General features: G+C 42.4%; 2 protein-coding genes across 2 annotated transcripts in view; one reads left to right on the top strand and one right to left on the bottom strand.

Annotated features, from left to right (window-relative positions):
• ITIH2 (inter-alpha-trypsin inhibitor heavy chain 2) overlaps positions 1 to 10121 on the top strand; it is a 36755-nt gene extending 26634 nt beyond the window's left edge. Inside the window, exons 17-21 of the mRNA XM_026016741.2 lie at positions 4488 to 4601; positions 4999 to 5197; positions 5755 to 5927; positions 8046 to 8157; positions 9814 to 10121. Of these exons, the coding sequence (XP_025872526.2) occupies positions 4488 to 4601; positions 4999 to 5197; positions 5755 to 5927; positions 8046 to 8157; positions 9814 to 9961 (746 nt within the window). The 3' untranslated portion in view covers positions 9962 to 10121. The remainder of the gene's footprint in view (positions 1 to 4487; positions 4602 to 4998; positions 5198 to 5754; positions 5928 to 8045; positions 8158 to 9813) is intronic.
• Positions 10122 to 12144: 2023 nt separating this feature from the next.
• Positions 12145 to 18752, bottom strand: part of KIN (Kin17 DNA and RNA binding protein) — a 40500-nt gene continuing 33892 nt past the window's right edge. Inside the window, exon 13 of the mRNA XM_026016738.2 lies at positions 12145 to 17538. Within this exon, the coding sequence (XP_025872523.1) occupies positions 17476 to 17538 (63 nt within the window). The 3' untranslated portion in view covers positions 12145 to 17475. The remainder of the gene's footprint in view (positions 17539 to 18752) is intronic.

The raw sequence follows: 18752 nt of genomic DNA, 5'->3' as shown, positions 1-18752 counted from the left end.
GGGAAGTCCAAGACCATCGTGCCAGCTAGGTCAGCTCTCCGTGTCTCCTCTCATCGGGGCACCAATCCCATCCTGGGGACCCCACCTCCAAACATCATCCTGTTGGTGGTTAGGGCTCCTATGTACGAATTTTGGGGGTACAACTGGGTCCATACCACTCCATCTCCAAGTGTATGATGTGAACCCTCTGGAACGGAAGGGATGCTCTTTCTCATGCTGGGTGGGCCAATGGGGTATCAATGCAAAGAACATTCTTTTTGGAGATTGCGTGTGAACTTACTAAGTTACTTCATGTTGCTGCACATTGCAAGTAGGCATAACTATACTTACGCAGCCAGGTTGTTGACACCGTGTGAAGCCATCTGAAAGGGCTAGCACATTAGAGCTGATACATAAAGGCTATTATTAAGGATCAGAAGCCATAAATTTTGCCATAAAAATGACTTTAATGTTGTTTCCTATTGTTTTTCTCTCCTTCCAAATCTGGCATTTGCCACCTTTCCCCACAGAGGTGACGGCTGCCTGGCGATCAGCTAACAAGTGTAGAAAGCCTGTGCACTTCCTCCCCTTTCTTTTTTTCTTAGAAAGGAGTACATTTCAACAATCAGAGAGACAGCACATCCCTCTCCCTGTGGGAAGGTCCAGATAGGGGGCTTGATTGGGGTGGTTTGAAATTTCAATAGCAGAGTAGCTCCCGATGTCCCTGGATGTGTGCAGCTTTTCTAGACTGCCTGGAATGCAGACTTTTTTAGCAAGAACATTTCTGACTGTCGGAATGGATTTCTCAAGACTGTATACCCACCACTCCCTGAAACCATATTGTAACAGAGAAAATGTAGCAGGGACATCGAATCTATTTGTAGAGTGAGTGCATCTCTCCCCCCAACCACCCCCGATGGCTTGTCTCTAAAATGACTATTCGTGGGCCCAAAGTGATTTGCTTCTTCGCTCTTCCATCAGGGGCAGTGCTTCATCCAGGGGCCGCTCCACTGCCCTCCCCAGCACGTCCAGCAACAGGGCCTGAGGAGGGACTCTGCCCCGAGCTTTCAGTTAGCAGTGCTAACTTGACAACACAGCACGCGTGGGGGAGGGCAGCCGTGTGAAAGGTTACAGTGCTGACAAAATTGCCATCTTTACCCTGTTGAGTGGCTCTCAGAGCAAGAGACAGGGCATCAGAATACATGAAATTTGAAAGAATATTATTTAAACTTGTTAGACAATGATTATTTGGGCTGCATACTAAAGAGAGAGTAAGAATAACAAAATTCGTTTGCTTTTGTTCATTCTTCTAAAAGCACCTATGGCAGGTGCACGAGCCGCTCACACTATTGCTTTGCAAAACAAAGCTTCTGTGGAAACACGGAGAGAGAAAGCTAACTTCGTTTTCAATATTCTTTCCAGTATGAATGCAGCGGTTCCTCCGGGTGTATGTAGTCACCCGTATGATGCAGTCAAAGGGACAAGGTCTTGAGAGTCCAAGAGTTCTGGGGTCAAACTCTGCCCACGTGAGAGGGGGACCCAGGCTCTGGAACCCCCCTGGGTCTCAGTGAGCCCACCTGTAAAATGGAGCTGGTGATAAATTGCAGAGTGGTTATAACGTTGGTTCCTGGTTCCTCATAGAGACTCATTAACCCCCGGTCCTCAGGAACCTATGAAGTCGTCACAGAGTCCTCAATCTACCCTCAACCTGTTCTAAATGTAAGGCCACACAGACTCCCCTAATTTGATGTATCATTTCTGCTGCCTAGAATGATATCAAATCAGTATGGCAGCACTGATTTGGGATTATTCACCAGCAGGTCTGATTAGTGGGATTTTGGTAAAATTAAAATGGAAAAATCAACGGTTATCTTTAATAAGAGCAATATCCTTCAAAAAATTTTCAAAACACTATATTTATGTAAAGGAAGAGGTTACCTTAACAAAATGATTTGGCGGGGGGGGGGGGGGGGGGGGGGGGGGAGGGAATGACAACCTTTGTTCTGTGTTTTAATGATGCCCTCTAGTGCCCAGCTCAACACAAAATCAATTAACCAAGTATTTACTCATAGCAAGAGTTTAGTGGTGTGAGGGGTGCAAAGAAGTACAAGATTGTATTCCTGCTCTGGATTAGCTTATCTTGCATTTCGTGTTCCAAAACACACACTTGAAAATGAATGAGCGTATCGGAGTAGGTGGGACAGTGGGCTTGTTATCGGACAGCTTGGCTTTGGTCATAGCTCTGCCACTTACTAACAGGTCACCTGTCCTCTGTGAGGATACGTGAGGAGTTGAGTTGATGTTTGCACGGGGCTTCGCGATGCTATCTAGATCACGGCAGCCTCTCGAGTGGAAGCCTGCTCTTCCAGTTTCATTCTGGAGACACAAGCACTGCAGTTCCTACCATACAGACCTTCCTCTCTCCACTGCCTTCGATGGCTGAGGCTGGAAGCCTGGCAGTGCTGAAGCATGCCTCTGCGCTCGGATTCTATCACCTGTCTCTGGATTTTTCCCTCCTGCACCCATCCCATTTCCCATTGAATCTACTGTCTCTTGCCTGGGTTACTGCTGCGCTGGCTGCTAACCGATCTTTTCATGTCCACGTTCCAAGACCTAATTTATACCCTGACAAGTGATTTCTCTGAAATCAAATCATGTCATATTTATTTTCAAAAACTTCACATAGCTCCTAACTTAGAGCTCCATTCCTTGGCGCCATGCTCCATCTCCATGACCCCTTTTCAGTCTTTTCCTCCATTCCTTCCAGAACCCATCCCCTGGTTACACTGAGCTACTTTGCACACAAATCACCAACATTTATACCTCCAAGCTGTGCCTTGTTCTGTGCACTCAGAATAAAATCTGTCTCTCCTGTGTCTCTTGCTTTTCCTAGCTTCTAGATGCTTTGTGCAAACCCCTTCACAAGGCCTTTCACTGCTGGCCAGGCGGGGTTGGTCACCGCTTCATCTTTACTCTCAGGGCATTGCCCTTGGGCCATTGTTGTGCCATTTATTTTATTCTCTGACCTCAGTGGTTGGGTCTATCTCTACGAAAGAAAAACTACTAAGGAAACCAATTATTCACGATATTCATTAGACATGCACCGTCACAAAGACTTTACTCAAGGGAGTGGGGGGTGGGGCGTCACCATGGGCATGAGGACCCCCATGACAGGGCCTTGCTGTTGGGTGGGGAAGATTGGGCTCAGCTCCAAATACAGCATGGCACAGTGGGAGTTTATAGACAAAAACAGGGGGGAGGCTGTGGGTGGAAAATCACTAAGAGGAAACATCAGGAAGAAGGAGGATTCTGGCCAAACCCATCCAACAGGATTCTTGCAGAAGGCAGTCAGGTGATCAGATGTCACCTGGAGGGCGTTGGGGGATGAGGAGCCCACTATATCAAGGGGATCAATATGGAGGGTGGAGATACTAGGTAAGCCAAGCTACTAGGATTCTTGCTAAACCTGGACAATGCAGGGGGTCCTGGGTGGCTGAGTCAGTGAATCGTCTGCCTTCAGCTCAGGTCATGATCTCAGGGTCCTGGGATGGAGCCCCACAGTGGGCTCCCTGCTCCACAGGGAGTCGGCTTCTCCCTCTCCCTCTGCTCCTCCACCTGCTTGTGTGCTCTCTCATTCTCTCTCTCTCTCTCACTCTCTCTCTCTCTCTCTGTCAAATAAAGTCTTAAAAAAATTGATCTGTTAAAAAAATTGGAAAATACAGAGACAGATATGCAAGTCCAAAAGCTGAGGACTAATTGAAAAGGTGGGGGGAGCCTAAGCAAAGTTTGATCAAGGAGAGAATCTTGGTCACTCTTTCATTAAATTATGACTTTCTTGAAGGTCTTATAAATAAGACCATGACTTATGTATAGATACATCAAACATTGCCTGATTCAGTGCTTTGGACAGAGTTGGGTTTTTTTTTCCTCATTAACTCTTTGTTGAATGATTAAACAAACAAACGAGTAAGAAATACCAGCCAGAATAAGGTCATCCAGTAGCAAAGGAGCTCTTTGTTGAGTGTAGCTTGATGCTTCATTGCTCTTGGAATTGAATAATATCAATCTATATGCCAAAAAATAATATTATGTCACCTTTATTTTTATGTATTGTCTGTAGCTACTCAAAACGTACATATTTTTATCTATCTATATACAACACTCGCTGTATACACGTATATATGTGTATATACATAGTGTGTATGTGTGCTTTTCTTATTGTGTCTTATTTATTCATTTTTTATCTCTAGCCTAGATCATATGTGATAGCTTCAGAATAAGTATACCCTATATTGTAAAATAACTTAAAACTCTTAACAGAAGCTTCATGAGGAAGGGACAATGGGGACGGACCACTAGGCCCCGAAGCTCTAGAACAGAACCTGGCATCTAGTAGAAGCATCATAAATATTTGTTAAGTTAAAGATGTTCAGGAATAAAGTGCTTGCTCCATGTCACCTTCCTTCCTATGATTTTGCTTGATTTTGCTTTCTCTGTATGTTTTCCAGTTGAAAATGACCCACACTTCATCATTTACCTGCCAAAAAGTGAAAAGAATATTTGTTTCAATATCGACTCAGAACCTGGAAAAATTCTCAACCTTGTTTCTGATCCAGAATCAGGTAAAATAAAAATATACTATATTTGAAATAGGCAATTAATCACTGTCATGTTTCACTGTCGTACCTTGGATTTCTTTCTTTCCCACCTTAATAGAAATCCTGTACTTTCAAACCCTGACAGTTAGTGAGAATGAATTATAAATATATTCCTAAGGGAATCAGAATAGCTAAGAAACTGAGTATGAACTAGCAGATCTTATTGTGATATAATTCATTTAAAGTATGATGAGACATAGTAACAAAGTGAGCATGGCATAGGAAAAAATGTGAGTCCTGAGCAAAAAAAGATAATAATTTTCCCCTATTGTCCAGTTTTATAAATTTGAGTTATGGTGCCCCAATGTACAAAAACATGGTGCACAGAGAGAGAGAGAAAAAAGTATGTTTTCTTCCACAGGAATTTTGGTCAATGGAGAGCTCATTGGTGCCAAGAAACCCAAGAATGAAAAACTCCGCACCTATTTTGGAAAACTGGGATTTTATTTCCAACGTGAAGACGTGAAAGTAGAAATCAGCACTGAGACCATCACCCTGAGCCGGGGCTCCCGGACGTCCGTCCTGTCCTGGTCTGACACAGCTCACGTCATTAATCACAGGCGAGTACGATCACATCCGGATTCGGGCCTGTCCTCCACGTGAGGCTGCGTGAATAAATGCAGAAATCTCTGATAAAAGCGTAGAACTTACCATCGTGGTTTTAAATGTGAAGTTGAGGTTCAGGAAGAATTTTGTGACCTACTGCCCGGTCCCTGGCCGCAGAGTCCACGTCTTTTGGCCGCCAAGTGTCTCAGTGCCAGCTGAGGCCTGGCGTGTAGTAAGGGCTCAGTAAATACACGTTGGATAAGTAAATGAACCCAACAAAAACCCCCAGCCAACTCCCTGTCAGGGCATGCCCAGAACACCAGGATTGCGTCTTACGAGTCATGGTTTCCTGTTATTACCTGTTAATTGTTTTTATACAAACATCTAAATGGACTGAATTCCAGAGCTGGGAGTGAAAGCAGCATTCTGTGGCAAAAATGTTGTAGAGAGGGCTTCGTGCACTAGTGGGACCACCCAGGACGGGATGGCGAGCCCGTGTTCATGGAGGGAGGAATGGCTTCCTAAACAGTGTGTTCTGGAAACGCTGACTCCATGTTGGTTTTCACACCAGGGTGCTCGTCTCTGTGAAGAAAGAGCAAACTGTGACCATCACCCTGGATAAAGACATGTCCTTCTCTGTTTTACTCCATCGCGTTTGGAAGAAGCATCCCGTCAATGTAGACTTTTTGGGGATCTACGTTCCCCCCACAAACAAGTTTTCACCTAAAGCCCACGGACTCATAGGTACAGTCTTTCGCGACCACCTGGCAAGGGGGGTGCTGCTCGGTCTCGAGCAACTTTGGAGGGTAGAACTTGGGCAAGTAAGTGACTGGGGCTCAAAGGACAGGTTGGGGCCATGCTCTGTGCCTGGCTCTTGATTTACACCAGTGACTAGGCCACACCTGGGCCAATGCCATTGGGGCCAGAAATGTTTACTGTCACTCAGGTTCCCCTAGAAACAAGGCCTGTGATGCAGGGCCTCGGAGGGAGGGCAGGCTCTAGTTTGGAACTCAAAGCAACAGGTTTAGGCCAGAGCTTCTGTGGTTTCTGTAGGACAAGGTAGGGTGAGGTGGTTCCAGGTTGGCTAGCCTGCAACATCTCGGCAGGCTTGGGGCTCTAAGGTGGCCTCTGCTCACCTGGCTCCTGGCCCTGGAATGGCTTCCAGGTCACGCAGGCCAGCTAGAAGAGGTCTGGCTTGCTCCTGTCTGAGTCCTCTGCTGTCTTTCAGAATCAGCTAGCTCTGGGAGGGGCAGTCTCTCCCCAGCTGGTCAGGGTTTTTTTTTGTTTTTTGTTTTTTTTTTTTTAATTAATTTTTATTGGTGTTCAATTTACCAACATACAGAAAAACACCCAGTGCTCATCCCGTCAAGTGTCCACCTCAGTGCCCGTCACCCATTCCCCTCCAACACCCGCCCTCCTCCCCTTCCACCACCCCTAGTTCGTTTCCCCGAGTTAGGAGTCTTTATGTTCTGTCTCCCTTCCTGATATTTCCCAACACTTCTTCTCCCTTCCTTTATATTCCCTTTCACTATTATTCATATTCCCCAAATGAATGAGAACATACACTGTTTGTCCTTCTCCGATTGACTTATTTCACTCAGCATAATACCCTCCAGTTCCATCCACGTTGAAGCAAATGGTGGGTATTTGTCGTTTCTAATTGCTGAGTAATATTCCATTGTATACATAAACCACATCTTCTTTATCCATCATCTTTCGATGGACACCGAGGCTCCTTCCACAGTTTGGCTATTGTGGCCATTGCTGATAGAAACATCGGGGTGCAGGTGTCCCGGCGTTTCATTGCATCTGAATCTTTGGGGTAAATCCCCAACAGTGCAATTGCTGGGTCATAGGGCAGCTCTATTTTTAACTCTTTGAGGAACCTCCACACAGTTTTCCAGAGTGGCTGCACCAGTTCACATTCCCACCAACAGTGTAAGAGGGTTCCCTTTTCTCCGCATCCTCTCCAACATTTGTTGTTTCCTGCCTTGTTAATTTTCCCCATTCTCACTGGTGTGAGGTGGCTGGTCAGGGTTTTTGATATTAGATCATAATACATGGAGACACCTGAGTGGCTCAGTGGTTGAGCATCTGCCTTCGGCTCAGGGCCTGATCCTGGGGTCCTGGGATCGAGTCCCCACTTCAGCCTCCCTGCAGGAAGCTTGCATCTCCCTCTCCCTATGTCTCTGCCTCTCTGTGTGTCTCTCATGAATAAATAAATAAAATCTTTTTAAAAAATCCTAATACACAAAGGATAGCAAACATGATTCGTACAGCCCAGCACAGCCATGCAGGGTGACTCAGGGATGCTCTAGCCAAGACTGTTGGCTGTTGCAGGTGAGGTTTTCCCAGAACTAGGATTTCATCCTCACACTCTGGGCAACTTAGAGCCACAGGATACATTTTCAGTTTTATGCTGGAGATTTTTTTTCTAACTGAACAGGTAAACTGGTTTGGGAAGTCTATGATAACAAGCAGGGCGTCTAGGTCCCCTTTCCCTACTTTCTAAGGAATGGTTCCAGTTTAAGCATGTGACATCACAAACTTGTCTCTGTGATTTAAGCTATGTGGCAGGTGCTCACCTGTACCTCCCCACCCCCAGCACCGGGGCGTTCTTATCTACTTCTCGTCCAGTAGGTCAGCCTTATATGTCAGATGAATGTGGGGCTAGCGGCCCAGCATCACTCTTGGGAAGGACCCTTCCCTCCCATTGCTCTGTCCTTCTCTTAATATGTCTTTCTACCCCAGAAATTCTGGAGGGAGGACCAAAATGAAGCCGGGGTCAAATGATGATGAGGCTGTTTTAGTTATTTACCCTTGGGTTCCACGTAAATCGGCGTCTGCACTTTGTTTCGCTAGGCCAGTTCATGCATGAGCCAAAGATCCGTATCTTCAATGAACGACCTGGAAAGGACCCCGAGAAGCCCGAGGCGAGCATGGAAGTGAAGGGACATACGTTGATTGTCACCAGGTAGGCCGTGGATGCGTACAACAGTAACGGAGAGCGCTCCTACCGGGATTAAACTCACCCAGTGACACAGAAGCAAGGAAAGCTCTTGCTGTTCCCTGTGTCAGACAGAACAGCTCATCAGGAAAGGACACATCCACTACGGTTGCATAAGGATGCTGCAGGCAGGCCAGCTTCACTGCTCTTGGCATTTGATGGCACCTACTTGTCTAGCTAGTCCTTATTTCCAAGAGCCCTGGTCATAAGCTAGATTACTGAGAAAGCTGATCGAAGGAGGAAATTGTAAAAACACCTGTGAACCAGAGCGCCTGGTGGCTCAGTTCGTTGAGCATTGTCCGATTCTTGGTTTCAGCTCAGGTCATGATCCCAGGGTCCTGAGATCGAGCCCTGAGTCAGGCTCTGGGCTCAGCTAGCTTGGAGGCTGCTTGAGATGTGCTCTCCCCCTTCCCACCTTTCTCAAAATAAATAGTAAAATAAATATTTAAAAAAAAATACCCGTGAACCATAGAGCTAGAGAATGAACGTATATGTTTAGGTAAGACTGGAGTCTTCTTCCTGAGTATGAATCTAAAGAATGCATTTCTGTGTAGCTTATCTCACACAAGCCCTATCCGCGTGCTTCACTCTGAAGTGAGAATTGCAGATTGCAAAGCATTCTCAGTGTAACATTCTTATGGGTCTTTTCAGTTTCTCCTAATCCTCTACGGCAGTCTCCCCTGTGCTGATAGCATTTTAAAGCAGTTTTTTTTTTTTTTTCCGTTTTAAGAGTTTTTACAAAGCAATCCACTTAGCTCTATAAGAAATGACTTTCTTTGCACACGGATGTCATTGGCTTCCACGTAAGTATGCAATGAAATTGCGGTGCTAATTAAGTCCGACGACGTACCACCACAAATAGATTCAGGAAGTAAAATGATGAACTCTTAGTGAGGACGCCAGTCACCTGGCTCCGGCTGACTGGAGACCAGTGAATTACCAATGGGCGTCAGTGAGCATATTTGAGGAGGAAATGGTGAGCACAGTTAATCATAGTAGTTATCTGAGATTTGTAAACGCACATCGGCTATCCTCCAATGACAAAGGTGAATGATGGGCCTCAAGTTCAGGGACTGCAAGCACCTTGTGATGCAAAATACTTGAAAGATCGTGAGTGACAATACGCCTTATGCCTTTTTAATTCATTGGCTTATTTGTCCTTTACGTGAAAGGCATGAATTTCTCAGAAAGAGCTGGCATCGCCCTTAGATAGGACACTCACCTGCCCAGGGAAGGTGAGAGGCATCTCAGATTCGTCCTGCAGGTGACACGTGCAGTAGCCCCACAGCACGTCGGCGTTTGGTTCCCACCTTTGTTCCGTGTGAAAGTTAATTTGCACTCTTCACCTTGCTGGAAAAATCTGTATCGGTACATCTCTAAAGGGTTATTTGAATGATCTAAGGATACACTGCTGATTCTCTGCTCTTCCAACACCAAGCCCCAGAGAATGATGTTCAGTATAGCTTGGGGAGTAGAGATGGGTGGGGGCAAGCAGAAAGGGTTCAAGAAGGTTGCAACGAACCGCAAAGTGGGGGTGGGGGTGGGGATATGTCTCCTTTCCAGACATGCAGACTGGCCAAGCCTTGGTCTGTGCTCTAACCATACACACCATTTCCCTTGCAGAGGTCTGCAGAAAGACTACCGAACAGATCGAGTGTTTGGAACAGACGTCTCCTGTTGGTTTGTGCACAACAGTGGGAAGGGTTTCATCGATGGACATTACAAGGATTACTTTGTGCCTCAGCTTTATAGCTTTCTCAAAAGGCCTTAAAGATTGATAGCTTTGGAAATTATCTGTTGTATGTACGGCTTTTCCCTGCCACTTTTGCAGTCATTCTTCAGTCCAGATAATTAAAAAACTAACCGGACGTCATGGTGGTTTTATAAAACCTGTTAATTACATCTGAAGAAAATAAATACTTTGCAAAGAAGATCTAGGATTTTGTTGAGTTTTCCAATGTTGAGATGTCATGCAAAGGAAAGCTGCTTTGGTGAGTCAGACTGGCATCTGGACATAGCCTGAAATTTGGCATTTACTATGATGATCTCATTATTCTCAAGGGTCAGGTAGGCTGAGTACATTCTTATGCTCTCAGGTACATGGGATGTTCCTTTCGGAGAAGGTTATTTGGCATATATTGAGTAAGAACGTGGAGGTTACTTGATCTTAATTGTTCTGTGGCTGTAAATACCAAGGCCCTGTCACCAGTTCTTGGGATAGACTTGCCACGGTACCTGGGATGGCCCAATATGGTTAGCCAAGATTCCTTCCACAGCCTTGGCTTTCCTTTTTCGTCTATGAAAGCCTATGTAAGTCAGGGTGCTCCAGAGAAACAGAAATGTATACATACAGGGAGAGAGAAAGAGTTATTACAACAAATTGTTCACATTGTTATATAGGCTAGTAGTGTCCAACCTGCAGGCTGGGCTGCCGGATGGCTCAGGAGACCCAGGGAAAGCCGATGTTTTTGTTTGAAGGCCATTAGGCAGGAAGAATCCGTGTTGTAAATGAAATCCACAGGCAGTTAGAGTTCTCTCTTTGCAGGGGGAGGATCATCCTTTTTGTTCTATGCAGGCCTTCAACTGATTAGACAAGGCCCACTTAGAGAAGGCCATCTGTTCTATTCAGTCTAGAATTTAAACGTAAAATTCACCCCAAAAATACCTTTGTAGAAACACCCCAAAATCATGTTTGACCAACTCTGTGGGTGTCCCATGACCCAGCCAAGTCGCCACACATAAAATAAACCACTGCAAGGCCTTAGCTCACCAACCTGTTTCTGTTCTCAAAGCCATTCTCCAAATAAGATATACTACAGAGGGGTAGGCGCCTGCCTCTTAAATGACAATCTCCCCTAACAGTCCTGCCTCCCTGACAGGCCACCTCCGAGATTGGGGAGACAGGCTCCCCAATTCTGCACATATTTAAAATAGCTCCGGACATTACCTCACATGGCTAATTGCACCCAGTGTTGAGTTACTATAAATTCTGAGACCATCACAGTTCCAAAATCTCTGGAAGCCACACGTTTCACACAGATTTAATGATTCTGAACACAGGGGCTTCCTGAGTATTCCTTGCGGACCTCTTGCATTTAAGCAACTCCTGAGACTAATGCCATTCACATTTTAAACCCTGTATGATTAGACTTTGTTTCAAAATAAATTTAATGAGCAAGTTATGTCCTCACAAAAGGCTAATGATGTTTAAAAGGCAGAATAAATAAACAAATAATCAACTTCATTACGTCTGCATGAATATGGTGGATCTTGGCGATATGGTGCAAATCTGAGTCATTGTAAAGTCTGTACTTTCCATAAAAACCAATTCCGAGAATTATGATACATTTTCAAAGGCCAAAGTGGTAAAACTGTACTTAAAAAAATGTTTAAAGGTACGTTTTTATGAAGCTTTCTCTCCACAATTGGTAGAAGTCATTTTTATTTTAGAAAGTACACAAAACTCTCTTTTTGTATACACCCGACCTCTATTTGAAAAATCAAATGATTATCTTTTACCTTACTTGTAAAATATTAAAGAAATGTGATATTTCTCAGGGCTGAAGAGGTAAATTGCCTTTCAGCTTCATCAATGATTACCAACAATACATTAAAAAAAAGTCTATATCCTTCCTACTTTCTACTTCAAAAATGCTGATCTTAAAATGCTCATATTAATACAAACTTCAAAAGTGGGTTCGTATCATTAATTCTGTTACTTGGTGAAAAAATTGGTCAAAATTTAGACTTAAAACTTTTATACCTTTAAGACTTTTATACCTTTAGATACATAAGTTTAGTTTGATTCCTAGTACTTTACATGTACATTCCTAGTACTTTACATGTACTTACATGTGTAGTTTTGAAAATAATAATGATGATCATGAGCTGTGCATTTATATGCAGGATATTGAACAAGAGTTCTATCAAATAAACTAGATTTAAAGTCAAATCCATGTTATTTAAATTATCAAAACTTTTATTAACAGCTGGTGTTTTGAATAATAAAACTAAACTTGTATTAATACTGCCCACGTGTCCCCATTGAGACCAGTAATATGCCTTCTCAGTATCATTAGAATTACAAATGAATAATCAATTTTGAATTTCAAATGAAAGAACTAAATTAACAGGGATAGTTGGAAAGGAAGAAACTCTTCCACTGTCTACCTCTTGATTAGTTTCTGAAAGTATTATGCTTTCAGCAATAAAGGAAAACAACCTGACAATTACCTATATTATGTTTGCTTGTTCTTTGGAGCACTTTGCAACCCACTGGGAATTGATCAGTATTTAATTTTGTATGTAGTACTGGTATCCAACTTAAACCTCATCTAGAGTATCACAGGCTGTTATCTGTCATAGATTTTTATCCTCTAGCATAGCTTCAAAGCTCTTCATAAATATAAATCTAAACAGTTTCCATTAAACCAAACAAATATATACATCTTATTGTCAGGGAAATAAGAGCCTGTGTTTGAAAAAAACCAACACCTCTGCCATAAGTTTATATGTTTGGTTGTGTTTTTAAATTACTGAAAATTAATAAATTTTCTAAGAGCTGGATAATTGGTAAATCAAAGAAATAACTGGAAAAAAAGGAAATTAAAGATCATCTCCTATGTGTAGTAAAAATGAACTAAGAATCAGGAACTATTTCAGTACATACTGGTATGAGATCTTACACAAATCATTCTGCATACTTTAAAGGATCACTTAATACCATATAAAGTATCATTTGCTCTTCAACCTTTTCCTAATTGAAAGAGATAGAAGTCACTCCAAAGACCCTGTTAAATCAGAGTAAAAGTCACCTGGCTGCCTGCATACATAAAAATGTTTAAATAATGTTCATATATATGCTGGATACATAAAAATGATGTAAACATTTAGTATTATTAAGACTTTTTCACACTGGCCAACTCTATACTGGTGACTTTTTCTGGAATATCCATGTGGGAGAAAGAAAAATGAAGGATGCTTCCTTTTAACAGTATAACGATTCAGTTATCCACTTAACGTTTCTAGGGGCACTTCGTCAACTCTAAAACCAACTCAAGGCTGATCCATATTCTAATCCTTTGAGTCTATTTTAGCAAAGTAGGAACTGAGGTGTATCCTGTTACCAGTTAATGGTCTCTTACTAAGGCCCAGCAAAGTTAGGGGGGATTTTTAAGTAGCTGCCCCAGACTATCAAGTTTCTTTTCATTGGCCAATTCTTTCACTTGAGTATCAGTTTACTGAACATTGTCAATTTCTAAACAATGCACCTTGGGTCTACACCCACTTCTCACATCTCCAGTACCCACTACAATGGCTAACTTACGGGAGGTACTCGGTACATGTTTGTTGGATGAATTTACTCAAGTATGAAAGCAAAAATGGATAGTCAGAAGTAGACAGGAGAAAAGCAGCAGAGAAGGCAATAGGATCCAATGGCGTGCCCAATGAAGAAAACTCAGGGAATCTGGTTTCCCAAGACACTATTGCGATAATTTGATATGACCTCAAGTGATATGATGAAAAATAGCTTTCAAAAAAAATAAGAGAAGCCACACATACTGGGAAAAAATGTTTGCAAAAGACATATCTTATAAAGGCCTGGTATCCAAAATACACAAAGAACTTTTAAAACTCAACAATAATGGGGCACCTGGATGGCTCATTCAGTTAAGCTTCTGCCTTCGGCTCAGGTGATAATCCTGGGGTCCTGGGATAGAGCCCCATGTTGGGCTCTACCCTCTTCCACTCTTGCTCCCCCTGCTAGTGCTCTCTCTCTGTCAAAGAAATAAAAATCTTTGACCAGAAAAACCCCCACAAAAACTCAATAAGAAAATGAACAACCCCATTAAAAAATGGGCAAAAGACTTAGACACCTCACCAAAGAAACACAGATGGCAAATAAGCACATGAAAAGATGTTCGATGTTATATGTTAATAGGGAATTGTAAATTTAAATAACAATGAGATACCACTACACACCTATCAGAATGGCCAAAAAATCACCCTGACAACACTAAATGCTGGAGAGGATGTGAATGTGGAGCAACAGGAGCTCTCAATCATTGCTGGTGGAAACGCAAAATGATGCAGCCACTTTGAAAGAGTTTGGCATTTTCTTATAAAAGTAAACATACTCTTACCATATGATCCAGCAATTGCACTCCTTGGCATTTACCCTGAATTGAAAACCTGTCCACATAAAAACTATGCATGGATGTTTATAGCAGATTTACTTATAATCCACAAAATCTAGAAACAACCAAGATGTCCTTCAGTAGGGGAAATGCATAGCTTGTGGTACGTCCAGAAATATTATCCAATGCTATAAGGAGACGAGCCATGAAGCCATGAAGAGACATGGAGAAACTTTATGTGCATATTTCTAAGTGAAGGAAGTCAATTTGAAAAGGTTGCATAGGATTCCAACCATATGACATTACAGAGAAGGCAAAACTATGGAGATAGGAAAAAAAAATCAATGATTGCCAAGGGGTTGAAATGGGGGGAGAGAGGGATGGACAGCAGAGCACAGAAGATTGTTAGGCTGGTGAGACTATTCTGTATGACACTATAATGGTGGCTACATTTCATTATCAACGTGTCCAAATCCACAGAATGTACAATACCAATAGTGACACGAATATAAACTAAGGACTTTGGATGAGGACGATGTGTCAATCATTATGATAGGTTTATTATAACTAATGTGCCACCTGGGCGGGGGATGTGAATAGTGAGGCAGGTTGTGCATGGATGGGGATAGGGGATTGATGTGAAATCTCTGTACCTTCTGCTGAATTTTGCTGTGAGCTTAAAATTGCTCTGAAAAAAAAAAAAAAAAAAGTCTGTGTAAAGAAAAGTAGCTTGCAATGCTTTGAAAAGAAAAAAAAGTCCCTATGAAACTTGATATTAGGTGTCCGCAGCCACTTTGTGTAATGTGACCACTACTGACCTCTAAGAACTTATAGGGAAAAACATCCTGTCACCTAGAATCATATTTCTGTACTTCAGATTTTTGAAAGTTAAGAGCTACCTCGATTATGCTACTTATTTTCATTCTGAGATAATTTCAGGAATATGTTGGGGAAAATAGTTAAAATATAGGAGGTAGGGAGGAAAAATTTTTTCCTATGAAGAAAACCAGGGAGGGGATTCCAAACTTAGAGATCTGGGGGAAGACACATGTGAAATCTGTCATGGTTTACTAATATTATTATTGGGGAGAACCATTCTCCCTCCTGAAACTCTACAGGCCAGGCCACAGATATGTGGCTCCATTTACTGAACCAGTGCCCACCACATCTGACACTATGTATTCTCTGTAGTTCTCACAACCCTGCTGGGACACTTTTTTTTGACAATTAAAACATTAAAAACACTTAAAAAAAACATTAAAAACATTAAAAAAAATTCAACAACATGATCATTTCTAAGATGACATAGCTGGTGAGCAGAACAGCCAAAATGCTACTGGAAGCCTGCTCAACTCCAAAACTCAGCTCCTTTTCAGGTTACTACGCTGTCAAGTTAGTTCAGACACACTTGAATTCATCCTGAAGAGTCGTGTTGGCAAAAGGTATCGGGATCATCCCGTTACTATTTCTTATGCTGTCTTCTGTTTGTTTCCCAGCACATATTCTCCTACTCTCTGACAACAGAATTTATCGCCTCTACCTTCGGGTAAGTCCAAGACAGATGGCCTAGAGGCTGGAACACAACCCAAGTCTGGCCAATCAGGATAGTCCAACCCTTGCATTTGGAGTGATTTGTCCCAGTGTGGACCAGTTAAACCTCAATTCTGATCTTCTGCTTGAACTGTGGGAGAGGGACTCCTGGGTGGCTCAGCGGTTGAGCATCTGCCTTTGGCTTAGGTCATGATCCCCGAGGTCCTGAGATCAAGTTCCACATTGGGCTCCCCATAAGGAACCTGCTTCTCACTCTGTCCATGTCTCTGCTTCTCTCTGTGTGTGTCTCATGAATAAATAAATAAAATCTTAAAAAAAAAAAAAAAAACTGTGGGAGAAAAAAGTAAGATGTGAAGCCAGGGATACTGGCAGCCATCTTCCGGGTGTGAGGGACTGAGAGTGGAGCCAACACAGAGAAAGGAAGAGTGGTAGAGACCAAGCCCTGATACTCTCTGAACCCTACTGGAAGCTAAGGTCCGCTCCTTTTGTCATGTGAACTGTACATTTATTTTTTTTAATTCTTTTTCATAATCCAACTATGAGGTGCATTTCCTTTCTTTGGCATCCCTTTGGCTCTATAATTTAAAAGTGTATAGTTTCACATTGTTGATGGGATTGTAAAATGGACTGCTTAAAATGTTAAACATGGTATCATGAGTTACAGGAAACCTCAGCGACTCCATCCCCAGGCGCTGTCCACAGAAGACCTGGTACATGAAAGTTCAGATAGCAGCATTGCTCACAACAGGCCAAAGCAGAAACAGTCAGAATGCCCATCAACTGACAGATGGATTTTAAAAGTGTGGCCTACCCATATGGTGGACTACGGTGCAGCAGGGAAGAGGAGGGAAGTACTGATCTGTGCCCGGATGTGGATAGTCCTAGAAAGCATGATGCTGCATGAAAGAAGTTCATCATAAAAAGACCACAGGTTGTACAATTCCACTGATGTGAAATGCCCAGAACAGGAAAATCATGGAAACCAAAAGTAAACTAGTGGGTGCCAGGGCCTGAGGGAGGACAGAGAGTGACCATGAGCACAGGTGTCTTTCTGCAGTGATGACAATGTTCTAAAATTAAACAGTGGAGGGGACGGGTGCCCAACTCCATAAACATACTAAAACCCGCTGAATTGTACACTTTAAATGGGCAAAGTTATATGGTGTGTGAGCTCTATCTCAATAAAGCTGTGACTCTATTTATAGTCAGACTTTAAAAAGTGTAATTATATTTATAGTTCAACTTTACCACTTTACTATGGAAAATATAGAGTATATGAAGAATTTCCTTTAACTGCAGGGTTCTAAATCATCTTATATAAAATAATTTTCAATAACATTCTTTTAATGAAGATTAAAAAATCATTAAGGAAATATTACAAAGGAAACAAAACACGAACAAAATTACATTGTTCTGATACTTCGTGAGACATAATTAGATTTTGCTATAAGCTTTGCTGAACAACTATACAGTAATATTTAAATAAATCCATTTGCTTTATACAAAAGAAACACCCTAACACAGTAGAGTCTCATAATGCCTTGGTGAACACCAATTTGATGCTTTAGGATTTTAATGTGTTAAAAGATTTTCAAACTCAGGCAAGTTTAGAAATGTCTTCGTACTGAATTCCTTCAACTCTGCGTCCTTTTAAAGGGCCCTACAAGTTAAAACAAATGGGAAAAAAAGATTAAAAATACACAAGTACTTAAAACAAGAAAATGACACTACCCTTAAAGATCCATCTATGCCTTTTCCATACCCCTCCCTCTAATACCATTAGGGTAGCCAACATTTTTATGGGAGTATGAATTTTAAAATATTCTATGGCATAGTCATTAAGAAGTGCCATGACTTCTTCGGGACATGTGAAATGTGTTATCACGACATGTTGCAGCTGGGACCTGCTAGCTGTTGGGCACGTCCCCTGCTCACTAGACACTGTCCCTGCTTCCCCGTGTGGTGAGATGTGGTCACAGGATGGAGCTCCAGCCACAGAGTTGAACAGAAGTGACACACGCCACCTCCAGGCCCAGGCCATGCTGTCCTCACACACAGCCTGCCACAGTCCCCGGGGCCCATCTGAAGCACATGAACATGGCAATTGTAATAGCCACTTGCTGAAGATGATGGAGACATGAGCTGAAAAGATCCTGGCCAGGCTCACAAACCACTCCTCAGAGAAGAGCTAGTCCCTGATCAAGAACACCCATTTTGGATTTTAGAATGAGAAGTTAAATTCTGTTGTGTGTGTTTGTGCCACTTGGGGGTTTCTTTTTCAACAGCAAATATTATTTTAAGCAATTCAGATACTCCCATTCAAATGTGTTTATAGTTGAGCTTTGACAATTCGGCTGGTCTTTCTTACAGAAAATGAGCCCAACTTTAAACATATTTGATTTTTCTGTTCGTATTTAAAAGAAGAGAAAAGGGGAAATCTGGACATTGGGAAAGAACAGCTGTCACAGAAGTGGACACCACCTGGGAGCACAGAGGCAAGAATGTGGCCTGAGCCCAGACTGAGTTCAAATACCATCCTCAGCCAGTGACTCGACCTTTTGGTGCCCCACCATCCCCTGAGGGGAATAATAATAGGATCTCAGTTACTGGGCTGCTGGGAAATATAATGAGTCAATGAAGTTAGAATAATATCTGGAGCATAAAAGGAGTAGGAGCTCAATAATTCTTGGCTCTTATTAAGTCTTCTGGTTAAAATTTGAAAGCTGGTCCTCTCTCTTGCAAAATATAAAATGATGATGATGATGACTCTCACCTTGAAGTGAGATTTTAACTTTTTATTGAGGATCATACCTCTCCTTCATAATCCTTTTTAAAATGCTACTCCTTTAATATGTAATAATGACTGTGTTTAAA

Source organism: Vulpes vulpes, chromosome 2, assembly GCF_048418805.1.
Source record: "Vulpes vulpes isolate BD-2025 chromosome 2, VulVul3, whole genome shotgun sequence".
NCBI lineage: Eukaryota > Metazoa > Chordata > Mammalia > Carnivora > Canidae > Vulpes > Vulpes vulpes.
The sequence above is the reverse complement of the archived record's forward strand: the minus strand, read 5'-3'. Positions and strand labels throughout refer to the sequence as shown.